The sequence below is a fragment of the Chlorella variabilis genome (genome assembly GCF_000147415.1).
Source record: "Chlorella variabilis unplaced genomic scaffold CHLNCscaffold_1, whole genome shotgun sequence".
Taxonomy (NCBI): Eukaryota; Viridiplantae; Chlorophyta; class Trebouxiophyceae; order Chlorellales; family Chlorellaceae; genus Chlorella; species Chlorella variabilis.
This window is the reverse complement of record NW_005435087.1, coordinates 1208050-1220188: the sequence shown is the minus strand read 5'-3', so window position 1 is coordinate 1220188 and position 12139 is coordinate 1208050. Positions and strand designations below refer to the sequence as shown.

Genomic DNA, 12139 nt, shown 5'->3' with positions numbered 1-12139 from the left:
GCCAGCAGCCCCTTTGCCGCCTTCTTCAGCGGCGGTGGCAGCGCTGGAAGCAGCGGCGGCAGCAGCGCCAGCCAGCTGCTGCCTTCCTTCCTGGGCCGTGCCGCCGGCAGCAGCTCCCCGCCGCCCGGCAGCGCCGCCGCCCGCGGCTTCCTGCTGCCTGGCGCCGGAAGCTCCCTGGGGTCCCTGCTGGGGCTGGGCGGCGGCGTGGAATCCCTGGTGAGCCCCGACAACCCCCTTGCGGCGCTGCTGCAGCCCTTCAACGCCCTGCGGGCGTCGCACGCGGAGCTCATGCAGCGGCTGCAGGCCGCCCTCCAGCAGGCCGACTCGCTGTTTGACGCCCCAAACCTGGACGACCTGTTTGGAGGTGAGCAGCGATGTGGGGCGCCGCTGGGGCGGCGCTGGCATGGCGCTGCCCAGCACCAGCTGTGGTGCTGTGCGTTGCGGTGCGTTGTGTTGTGCTGTGGATGCAGCAGCCTGCGCCGCAGTTCGCTTCCCCTGGCTGGCAGCGACGCTGCCCCCTCCTGCTCGTGCGGTTGCCTGCCCCGCAGGGTTTGAGGTGGGCAGCTTCCTACAGAGCCTGGGCCAGGAGGACCGCTCCCTGATCAACCACACCCTGAGCGCGGCTCGCGAGCTGGAGCAGCGCTACTGCACCCCCTCCTACGCCACAGGGGGCGGCAAGGTCCCAACCAACTGTGAGGTGAGCCACTGGGTGCAGACCCCCATGCTCCGCTCATGCGTTGTGTGACGCAGTTAGAGCTGACCGCCAGCATCCTCCAGTGGCCGCTCACCTCCCTCATACGCCCGCGCCGTCCCCCCAACCTGCAGGGCGGCAACGTGACGCTGTCCATCTCGGGCGGCCACTGCGTGTTCAACAAGGACAAGACAGGTGGGTATGTGGCAGCTCCCCTGCTCGGCATCCCCCCCCCCCACACCTGCTTCCGCTACTCTCAGCTGGCTTGATGCATGTGCCCTTGCCTGCCCGCCGTCCTGCCTGCCCGCAGTCACGTGCAAGAAGCCGCGCGTTCTGCTCCTCAAGCACCCCTCCCGCTGCACGCTGCACCACCACGAGCCCGTCACGGTGGTGGGCAAGGAGTGCAAGGTGACCAAGGACTATGGGGAGCGCAAGGAGGGCTACCTCAAGCCACCCAAGAACTCCACCCACCAGCTGCCCGGCCTGCGGGACGTGGTGAGGCTGCTGGGGGCCAGAGGCTGGTGGCATGGTTTTCTTCTCTCTCGCAGCCACCCCCCCCTGCACTGCTGCTGGGCCCAGGATCCTCCAGCACCTTTTCTCACACACACTTTTGGCATCGCTGTGCAACCTGCGCTCGCTGCAGGACCTGCCGCAGCTGCACGACCTCCACGCAGCCCTGGGCGGCTCCCCTCTGCTGCACCACCACAACATCACCCTCCAAGGAGGGGGCTCCTCCAGCCTGCCCGCCCGGCTCGCAGACAGGCTGAGCGGGTGAGCAGGGCTGCCAGCCGCGGAAAACACACTCCTCTGCCTCCCACTCTCTCCCCTTGAAGCAGCATGGCCTGCCACCTGACCCGTGCAGGCTGCGGCACGCCATCTCAGACCGCCTGTCCGCCCTGCGCCAGCGGCTGTCGCACGCTGTGCCCTACTGGGATTGGTCGTGACCTGGTCCTGGCGTGGCTGCCGATGGAGAGGCAGGGATCATTACACAACAATGAGTAGACACACGGTGGACTTGGACAGGGAGAAAGAGGCAATTCAAATGAGGCAGTGGTCGGCTGGTCGGTCGGTCAGTCCAGAGCAGGGCAACAGTGGCGCCAGCGGGGAGTGCCGGCGCTTGGTCGTATCATATCAGTTGAGGTGTTGACGTCATGGTCGATGCAACACGGGCAACCAAACCGGCAAGTCAGGCAAGAAAGTCGGCCATGTCCATGCCAGCCAAGTCAAACAGTGTGTGGGGCTGTGTCTGAGCCTGCTGTGGCGGTGGCGGCTGCTGCGGGGCTGGCACCTGCGGGCTGCGGCTGGCAGGCGCCGGCTCGGGGCTGTCGGACACAAGCGCCAGGCCGGGAAGCAGCGGGACGGAACGCGGGTGCTGCTGGCCCTGGCTGCGGGGAAGCACCAACAGCGGCGCGCCTTCCCCTGGATCGCTGCCGCAGCTGCTGCCCCACTGCGAGGCCCAGCCGCCGCCACTGCCGCTGCTTGGTGGCCGGTCTGGCAGCTGCTGCGCCTGCTGGTGCCCCTGCTGTGGTTGCGAGCCTGGCATCGTAGAGCCATCCCAGGCGCCACCTCCTTCCGCAAGCGCGGCCACCGCCGCCTCGCGCTCCGTCTCACCCTGCTGCTGCTGGGGGCGCTGTGCTGCTGGCGTCAGCCTGCTGTTCACCTCCAGCTGCTCGATGTCTGGCTCGAACTCGGTGCTCAGCCAGTCGCTGCAGGAGAATGGCACAGCAAACGGCAGGCAGGCTGCAAGTGAGGTGGGGCGGTGGCAGGCAGGATGCACACCAGATGCGGAGAGGGAGGCATGCAGCAGCAGGGCGGGGCAGAGCGCGGCTGGGGAGGCGTGCCCCTCCACTGTGCTAGCCACTCACGAGTTGCCGGGGCCGGGGCTGGGCAGGTCCCAGTGGTGGCTGAGCGAGCGCACGCCGCCACCGCTGTCGGAGCCTCCCTGGCTGGCCGCGCTGGCAGCTGGCACCGCTGCCGAGGGGGCGGCGTGAGGCTGCAGCTCAAACTCGGACTGCTCATCCTCAACCGCCATCTGCTGCTCCTCATCCCCCTGCTGCTGCTCAGACCACTCTGTGGCGGGCATGCGCAGGCTGGGGCTGCTGGCTGCGCTGCCTGCGCCCACCTCTGCCGCCGCCTCTGGCAATGCTGCGTCCTGCGGCTGCTGCCAGCCTGCCCGGTCGCTGCTGCAGCCATCCGGAGAAGCCGTGCTGGAGCGCAGCTGAGCCCAGACCCAATCGTTCTCAGCATCAGCCTCCCCGCTGCCCACAGCCGCGCGCGGCGCTGCTGCTGGCGCTTGATCAGCGGCGGCAGCAGGGCGCGCCCGAATGGTCAGCGCGCCGTCTGCAAGCTGCTCGGGCAGGGACCTCTCCTCATCCTCTGCCACCTCCTCACGCTGCCGCTTGGGAGGGGAGGCCGCCAGCGGGTTGCTGTGCCACACGGTTGGCACTGCAGCAGGCAGCCAGACGGAGCCCAGGGGCACCACATGGGCTCAGGGCAGCCTTGGATGCAAGCAGCTTGCTTCAGCAGCGACAACAATCCCCGCTTCCAAAGCCCGTTTTGGATCATCCAACTACCTGGAAGCTTGGTGCTGCCAGCAAGCGTGGGAGCACCGCCGCCGGAGCTCATCAGCCGCTGCATAGACTGCCCTGCCGGCGAGGCAGCATCAAATGTGCTGTTGGGCCGCCACGCGCCAATAGCGCCCTGCAACTGGCCCTCCTTATGCTGGCGCTGCTCCCGCAGGGCGGGGGCCTCAGCCCCACCCGGCAGCTGCACCTGAGCCTTGGCAGCGCCGCAGCTGCTGCCCAGCTCAGCGCTTGGCACCGCCGCCTGCTGCTTGCCGGCAGGGTCAGCCGTCGGAGCGTCGCCAGGCCCCTTTGGCGGCAGCTGTGCCGCAAGGGCAGCAGCGCCCGCCACACCCAGCTGCGCCAGGTCAGTCTCCAGCGCCGCAATCTGCTCATCCAGCGCGACAGAGTACAGCTGCATCAGGCGGCCGTCCTGCACCGGCAGCACCGCTGCCGCCGGCAAGGCCGTCTTCTGCTGCTGCAGAGCCTGGTTCTGATGGTGGTGCGGGCGGCCAGCCGGCCTGGCGCCGCTGCTGGGCGGGCTCAGCAGCTCGCCGCAGCTCTCGAGCTCGAGCCTGCCGCCCCTGCCTTTAGCGCTGGGATTCGCTGCATCCGCTGCTGCCAACGGCTCTGCCAGATCGAGCTGCCAGCCTGCCACGGCATCCTCCCAGCCCACCGGATGCTCCTGGCGCTGCTGCTGCTGCATCCCTAACCGGCTGCCCTGCTGCTGCCGCCGCTGCTCCTGCAACCGCAGCAGTGCGCGGGTCGGCGAGGGCTCTGCTGGGATGAGGCCGCCGCTGCCAGAGCTGTTGACGCCGCTGCCGCTGCCTCCGCCATGCTGCTGCTGCCCCTGGCCCTTGCTCAGGCTGCCAGTGCCAAGCAACGCTTGCTGTGCAAGCTCCTGCTGCTCCCAAGCAGACGCGTGCCTGACCACCACCTTGTGAGCCGACTGGGCCCCAGGCGATCCCACCCGCTTGCTGCTGGGCTGCACGGAGGAGGATGCTGCTGCTGCCTGGCGCTGCTGCTGCTGCTGCTGCTGCTGCTGGCGCAGTCTGCTGCCGCTCCTCGACGGCGCTAAGCCTGCTGCCCGCGGCCCTGCTGCTGCAGGTGACCGCCGCTGCTTGGCTGCGGCGGGGCTGGGCGTCAGGCCTTCCCCTGCCAGCGCCCGCCGCAGCTCATCCCGCAGCGCGCCCTCGATGGTGGCCTTCTGCCGCAGCGCTGCCCGCAGCTGCTTGGCCTGCAGGCGCATCGAGAGCAGGAAGCAAAGCAGCAGTGAACAGCAACCATGGCGCTGGCGCATACATGTTTCAGCAACCTGTCCTGCATGAGCTGCCGGCTGATGTGTTGGCAGAGCAGCAGCGCCCACCTCCTTCTGAGCCTCGGCCGCCGCCGTGCGCTCCAGCTCCAGCTGTTGCAGTAGGGAGTCGCGCTCTACGGCCAGGGCACCGGCCTTGGGCCTGCACATGCAAGCACTCAGGCGCTCGTTGCAAGCAAGGGTGGGGCATGGGGCGACATGCGTGAGTGGCAGCACAGTGGTCTGCTCACTTGAGTGCATCCAGCACACGCCGCAGCTCCGTGGTTGCCGCCCGCTGCCTCTCCAGCGCGGCATCAGCTGCCTCGGCCCGCTGCAGCAGCTGCTGGCGCTCCGACTGGTGCTGCAAAGGGGGCCAGCTTAGAGAGAGATGGAGCAGCACGACTGCGCAAAACAGCACTATCACCACATGCGCAGTGGAACGGGAACGCACATGAGCCCGGCCAGAGTGCAAGGCGGTCCGGCGCCAGCCAAATGAGCGGCTGCATCCCACCTGCGTCAGCGCCTGCTGCTGCGCCTGCAGGTGCTCCCGCGCCTGCTCCAGCGCCGTCGAAACCTGTGCCAGCTGCTGCTTGGCATCAGACAGCTGCATGGACAGCCCCAGCGCCTCCTCCTGGCCCTGCACAGAAGCCGCAGCGCAGCGCCAGCACCTTCTATCAATCGGAAAGCTCTTCTTCTTCTCCTCTAGTGAGCAGCTGTTTCCCGGCACAGCACAACATGCGTCAGCCTATACTGCGCCTGGGCAGCTCACCCGCGCCACTGCCCTCAGCAGCGTGCCCGGCACCTCCGCCCCGGCGCTCTTGGTCAGCTGCTCTGCCGCCAGCTCCAGCCCGCGCTTCAGGCAGGCTGCATCCAGTTGCGACTGACGGGCCGACGCCTCTGCCGCCGTCGCCCGAGCCTCGGTTTCGTGCACCGCATGTGCCATCTGGTCAAGCTGCACAGTGCCAGGGCAAGCCGGGAAGACACACATGCCAAAAACGTGAGCCGCCCAGCAGCAGCAGGTAGAGACAGCCAGTAGCATGTGTCAAAGCATCTATGTTTGTGCAGCAGCTGCCTTTACAGCCGGCACAGGCACCCCACCTGTGACTTGTACTGGGAGCAGCGCTGCTGCAGCTCCGCCGCGTGCTTGACCGACAGCAGCCGCGCCTCCAGCCTGCGCACATACGCCTGCGTGCCTGCAGCCCAGCGGCAGCGGAGGATTGTGTAGCACTGGGAACCCTGGGTCGTGCCGGTGCTCCTGTGCCAGTGGAGCTCTCTGTGCCATGCCAGGCGTGCCAACAGCACCAGCAAAACCTGGCCCCGCCATCACCTTCCAACAGCACCCACCTGCAGCCCCCGCCTCCAGCTGCCCCTTGTCAGCGTTCAGGCGGTCCACGGTGCGCCGCGCCAGGTCCAGCGCCTTGTCCCGCTGCTCCAGCTCCGCCCGCAGAGTCCGCACCTTCTGCCGCAGGTCGCCCACGCTGGCCTCCTGCCGCTCGTGCGCCGACAGCAGGCTGGCAAAGTCGCGGCCCATGGCGGCGGTCTTCTTGCGCATCTGCACCATCTCGCCGCCGTCCCCGGCCTTGGCCGCCCTCTGCTGCCGCGTCTTGAAGTAGGGCTCCTGTTCGGCGGCGGTGGGAGCAAGCAGAGCGGCAACGGCGGCTTCGTGGCGGTGGAGGTTGGGGGAGCAGCGGCCAATGTGCGGCGGACAGCAAGCACAAAGCCAAGAGCTCACCGCCATGCTGCTTCTGTAGCCAGCCAGCTTGGAATGCAGGACGATGCTGTTCTGGGGCTCCAGCTGTCCCTCGTCGTCGTCGCCCAGAAGGCGGGCTATGGGCGAGGGCACCGCCGGCCCGGGCCGCTCTGTCCTTCTCATTGTCGCTGCCGCATCAGAACGCGCAGTTCGGCGCGCTGTGCAAAGCTGTCGCCGACTTTGTACTCATGCTGGGCCGTGAAATGCCAAGTCACGACTCCAAAAACCGCAGCAAGGGCTCTGAAGTCCGCGCACAGCACATGCGGGGTGGATTTGCTCACCCCGATGCTGCCCCTTTCCTTCCTGCTGGGCTGGGCGGCACTGTGGGCCAGCGCCAGGCTACTGCTGGGCCTTTCGCTACCTGCAGCTTCCCGTAGGCTTGCATCCACCAGCATCGAGATCGAACTCGACTGGTGGAGAGCCACAGTGCGGGTGCACAGCGCCGATGGCGGCCTGGCGGGGCGGCTGGCGGCCAGGCACCGCAGTGCGCTTCGCAAATGGTTTGCCGTCGGCGCCGCAGCTGGCCTGCTGGCTGCAGCCTGCAGCGTGGCGCTCCTAGTCGGCGAGCTGAGAACGCTGCTGCGCGGTCTGCTGCCGGTACCGGCGGGCGCGGCAGCAGCAGGGGCGGCGGAAAGGGGTCCACGACTGCAGCTGGCGCTCCCGGGCGTGACGCTTCCCCTCAGCCACGCCGCACCACTGTGGCTGGCACTGGCGACCTCCCTGGCTGTGCACGAGGTGCGGGCCTGGCAGCTGGACCGGTGTTGACTGACTGCTTGCCTGCCTGCCTGCCGCTGCCTGCCCACGTTGCCACTACGCAAGCTCCTCACCCGTGCCCGACCCGTGCCCAACCGCCGTTCCCTCCTCCAACTGTCGTCTGCAGGCGGGGCACGCACTGGCTGCCACCGCCGAGGGCGTGCAGGTCAGCGCCGCCGGTTTCAGCCTGGTGCTGATGCTGCCGGCGGCATTCGTGCAGCTGGACAGCAGCGACCTGGCGGCGCTCGGCAGGCACAGCATGCTGCGCGTGGCCACCGCGGGCGCATGGCACAACGCGGCGCTGGGGCTGGCCTGCTGGCCCGCGGCGCAGCTGCTGGCCCGCCTTTGGTGGGGGCCGCTGCGGCCCCTGCTCGCGCAGCTGCACCTGTTGCTGTCCTACACGCTGTCCCTCTCGGCAGCCCTGGCCCTGCTGAACATGGCGCCGGTGCACTTCCTGGACGGCCAGCAAGCGCTGGAGGCGCTGCTGCTGCGGCCCCTCAAGCCTCAAGAGCTGCCGGAGCAGGCGGAGGCGCAGCATGGCGGCAGCGACAGCAGCGTCGATGGGGACAGCATGGCACCCGCCAGTAACAGCAGCAAGGCCAGGGCTGTGCGCTGGATCCTGCATGCTGGGACCGGCCTGTATGCTGCAGTGCTGATGCTGCATGTGCTGCGCATGCAGTGACGCCCCTTCGTCTCTCTGCTGCGCCCTGTTTTCCACAAAAGCAACTGTAAGCCGGCAAATTTTGAGAAGGTAGCGGACTTTCCACCCGTTGGTGCCCAACGCATCAGCTGACAAACCAGAGGAACCTTGGACTGCATCTTATTGATGGTCGATGAGGCCACTGGCCAGGCATGCCAGCGGGACTGAGCAGCCCAGTATGGTGCCTGCACTGAGGCCTCTTGTCACTCGAGCCACGGGCATCGGGCAGCAGCCCAGTCTCGAGCTGCTGGCACCCAGCCACCGGCGTGAGGCCCGGGCCCGCCGCTGCCGCCAGCAACGCAGCAGAGCCCTGCGCCGCCACCTTGAGCATGCCCCTGCTCCCGCTGCCAGCCGGGCCGACCCGCCTTGGAGCTGGCAGGCTCCCTCGAGTGAGGACAGCTCTGCGGAGGAGGATGCTTTTCACGCCTTCTTTGGCCCTCCCTCGGCCGCTGCCCTGAGCGTCATCAGCAGCACGGATGACTGGCTGAGCACAGCAGCCGAGCAGGCAGCACGCCTGGCAGCAGAGGCTGTGGCAGCGGATGGCCTGGGTGGAGCGGGAGGGCCTTCGCCGCATGGGCTGCGCCAGGCGGGGACACGCATGGCGGCGGCGCTCCAGGCCATCGGCTGCCACGTGGAAGTGACCGCACTCCTTCTCGGCCGCCGCTGCGGCCTGCTGCTGCTGGATGCTGCGGGGCACGACGTGGCGGCCAAGCTGGAGGCTGTGCAGGTGGCGGCAGCAGGTGGGGGCATGGCCGAACGCCACGTGCAGCCAACGGCCTGCGCTTTGCCGCTACAAAGTCGCTGAGTGCTCTACCACGTGCTCCTGCCTGCCTCCTGCCATGACCACCCTGCCCAGCCCACCAGCCCCTGCCCCACACTCCCCTGCAGCCATCCCCGAGGACGCCTCAGACCCTCTGGTGCGTCACCACCGCAGCGCCGTGGAGCTGCTGTGCTGCGCCCTGGCCTGGCCCTCGGTGCTGCTGCTGAGCCAGGGCGAGTTCAGAGATGGGCTGGGCCTGCTGCTGCAGCTGCTGGCGGCGGGGCGCACGCCAGCTGGCCGCCCCGGCAGCAGCGTGCGGGAGGTGCTGCTTGGCGTGAAGGGGGAGCAGGTGGAGCTGATGCTGGGGCTGGCAGGCGGCGACGGGGCGGCAGCAGCGTTCCTGGCGCTGCAGCAGGAGCTGGGGTGGAGCCCGCGGCTGGCGGCCAGGGTGCTGCTGGGCTGCTCGCCTGCCCAGGCGGCCTGCCAGCTGCTGGACAACCACAGCAGCAGCGGCCTGGATGGGCACCCAGCGGTACACCTGCTGCTGGCTGATGGGTTGCTGGACGCGGGTCAGCCTGGGGAGGGAGGCGTGGCGGGTAGCCGCCTGCCCAGCGGCAGCCAGCTGCTCCAAGCCTGGGCTGGCGCCAGCGAGGGCAGCTCGCCCCCGGAGTGTGCCGTCGAGCCATGCGAGGGAGTGCAGCCAGCGTCGCTGCTGGCAGAGGCAGCACCGCGGCACATCCGTGAGGTGGCGGCATGGCTGCGGTGAGGGCCAGGGTGGCCACCACTCAGCCAATGGCGGCCTGTCCCCAGGCTGGCCACCAATTCGCCCACCGTTCAAAGTCCCACCAAATGTTGTGCATGCTGCGCCTCGCAGGTCTCTGGGCATGGACCGCGGCCAGGTGGCGGCGCTGACCTGCATCTGCCGGACAGACTGGGCCGCCAGGGGCGCTGCGCAGGTGCAGGTGGATGCGGCGCGGTGGGCGGCGCGAGAGGCGCTGCCTGCTGACCTGGCTGCCATGCTGTGGCTGCTGGGCACCAGGGCTGACCGCAGGGCTGCCAGGCAGGCCATGCAGAGAAGCAGACGCTGAGCAGCAGCTGGCACTAACCGCGCCAACCCCCGCCTGGCAGCAATTTGCGTTTGAATGGCAATGCGAGGCATGAAATATGAAACGAAATGAAAAACAATGCAACAATGCTCGCGGTGCAAAGTCGTGCACCACCGCTCAGCAGCGCTCAGCCATTGCCTGGGTCAGCCAGGACAAGCCATCGTAGAGGCCCTCCCCAGAGGAGCCACAACAAGCCCCCACATGCCTGCACGCATCCTGGTCAGCTGTTGAGCTGTGGGCGCATGCTATTTTATTGCTTGCCACAAAACTTGCAGATTGCTTCACCCACTGTAACGTACAGTGTGGGGCAAGCTGGCAAGCGCCCTTGGCCAGCTGGAAAGGCATGCTGGGGCGGATGCGTACCAGCTGGTGGCAGCACACCATCGCGGCACCCACTCACCAGCGGCGTCCGCGGAACCAGGCCAGCCCCAGCCTGTCTATCACCTCCTCTGTGCCCATGGCCCGCTTCTGGTCCTGCTTGTTGGCCCACACCAGCAGCGGCGTCCTCCTCTGCGTATACCCCTGCACAAAGTCCGCCAGGGGCAAAGCATGGGGCCATGGCCAGGCTTGGTGCAGCGAGGCAGCACGAGCCAGTGGCAGGCCCCGTGCGCCGCTGCGAGGTGTGTGCCAGCCCACCAGCCGCCGACCCGGTGAGTTGCGGCAGTGCGCCAGGCAGGCAGGCAGCAGACCTTGAGCATGATCGTGTGCAGCATGATGCGGGATGCGTCCAGGTGGCTGCTGCCCCTTCCACCCAGCACGAACACCAGGCCCGCAGCGGTTCGACCATAGCGAGCCAGTTGCTGCTGCTGCTGCTGCACTGGTCAAAAGCAGGCCCAGGAGGCAGGCAGGCAGGAAATGGATGAATGGGTGGGAGGCGTGCAGCCGAGTGCCCAAGCGCTGGCACGGCGGGGTGCGGCGCGTGGCTTAGCGCGGGGCAGGGCTGGGCAAGGAGGGAGGAAAGCATAGAAAGTTGCAGCAGCTCTGTTTGTGCTGCTGCCTCTGCCCAGCCTGGCCCGCCAGCTCACCTCAGGGCTGCCATCCAAGTCCAGGCTGACAATGGTTGCGGTGCCCTTGCACTTGAGCATCTCGACATTGCTGCCTGCAGAGCGGCAGCGCAGCCTGCCTTGGGCTGTACAGGGCAAAGCGAGGAACACACAGAATGGCCTGATCTGCCACCAACAAGATGTGCCATCCTGGATCAAGCACCTGCGCTTTCCAGCTTGTCAGACAGGCGCAGCTTGCGCAGGATGGTGGACTTGCCGGCACCCCGCAACCCCACCTGCACATGCCAGCGCCAGCGCCAGCGCAGCAAGAGCGGGTGTCGGGGCAATGCTTGGGTGATGGCATAATGCGGCCAGCAGCACAGCACCCTACCATCAGAACCTGGGCTGCTTCTTTGCGTAGTGGCAGCCTGCGTGGGCAAGGGCCAATGGGAGGGCCAGGAGGTATTGTAGGAGGTATGGCATTACTTTGCCGAGCGCCTGCGCAGCCGTGGAGCAAGCCGCACACACGCATTCGCCGTCCATTGGGCGCTGGCTCCCATGCACCCCAACTGGCAGCCACACCTGCCAAAGACCTGTGCCATGTCAGCAACCACCGTCAGGTGGGCAGGCGCCCGGCTGCGCAGCTCCTTCCGCAGCTTCTGGGGGGTGGCGGTGGATAGCAGGCGCAGCAGGCGCAGGCTGGGCAGCACCAGCGCGGTTTCCACGTCGTGCTGAGTCAGCGCCAGCTGGGCGCAGTAATCCAGCACCAGGGTGCGCAGCCCAGTGGCCCGCGACAGATCGTGTGGCAGGCTGCGCAGCGTGGAGGCGGTGAGGTCGATATGCTGCAGGCCTGGGGGTGCAGGAGAGGCAGCACAGGGCGCGGGCATGGTATGCGGCAGCCGCCCCGGCGGTACTGGCTGTCACGCGCGCCTGCCAAGCCACGGCCTTGTGTGTCGCCACCCAGCGGGCTGGCACAGGCAGGGACCAACCTGACACAAAGCTGCCAGGAGGGAGCGCATCCAGCGCGCAGCGCCGCAGCACCAGCCGGCTCAGCCGCTGGGCGCCCTCCAGGCAGGCGGCGCTGACGATGCCGCCCTCGGCATGCAGGCTGCTCAGCCCAGGCGCCAGCCGTACCAGGGCCTGTACCGCCAGGCCCACGCCGTGGGTGGAGGGGCCGGCGTGGTCCAGCCCCGCCTGAGCTGCTCTCCACCCGGAGCAGCGGCGCAGGCGCAGGGAGCGCAGCTGCGAGAGGCGGCCGCACTTTGTTGGGATGGCCTCCATCCGCAGGTCACACTCCTCCAAGTGCAGCCCCAGCAGCGGCCTGCCGTGCGACAGCAGCGCAGACAGCAGCGCGCCCAGGTGCACCCAGCGCTGCCCGCCACCCCCCGGGGCCCCCGCCTGCGCCCAGCCGCTCAGCGCCAGCGTCCCCGCTGGCCGCTCGCCTGCCTCCTCGCCCCGATAGCTGCAGCCGTCGAGCCAGCTGTCGCCGAGCTGCACACAGAGGCGTGGAACAGCTTGCAACGCACAGGCACACGCACAGT

At 68.3% G+C, this 12139-nt stretch overlaps 3 protein-coding genes across 3 annotated transcripts; 1 reads left to right on the top strand and 2 right to left on the bottom strand.

Annotated features, from left to right (window-relative positions):
• Positions 1-1877: 1877 nt before the first annotated feature.
• On the bottom strand, positions 1878-6419 carry CHLNCDRAFT_133197 (hypothetical protein; the record flags this gene model as incomplete). Its single annotated transcript, XM_005851719.1, has 10 exons — positions 1878-2397; positions 2557-3136; positions 3265-4489; positions 4619-4709; positions 4798-4907; positions 5058-5183; positions 5316-5498; positions 5645-5739; positions 5891-6164; positions 6279-6419. The coding sequence occupies 10 exons, from the start codon at positions 6417-6419 to the stop codon at positions 1878-1880; spliced, it is 3345 nt and encodes a 1114-aa protein (XP_005851781.1).
• A 162-nt stretch (positions 6420-6581) lies between these two features.
• On the top strand, positions 6582-7731 carry CHLNCDRAFT_133196 (hypothetical protein; the record flags this gene model as incomplete). The annotated part of the gene is made up of 2 exons (XM_005852055.1): positions 6582-7031; positions 7177-7731. The coding sequence occupies 2 exons, from the start codon at positions 6582-6584 to the stop codon at positions 7729-7731; spliced, it is 1005 nt and encodes a 334-aa protein (XP_005852117.1).
• A 2001-nt stretch (positions 7732-9732) lies between these two features.
• On the bottom strand, positions 9733-10125 carry CHLNCDRAFT_18254 (hypothetical protein; the record flags this gene model as incomplete). Its single annotated transcript, XM_005851718.1, has 2 exons — positions 9733-9820; positions 10016-10125. Coding segments are annotated over 2 exons (198 nt in total), but the record flags the coding sequence as incomplete, so codon positions are not given.
• Positions 10126-12139: the final 2014 nt, after the last annotated feature.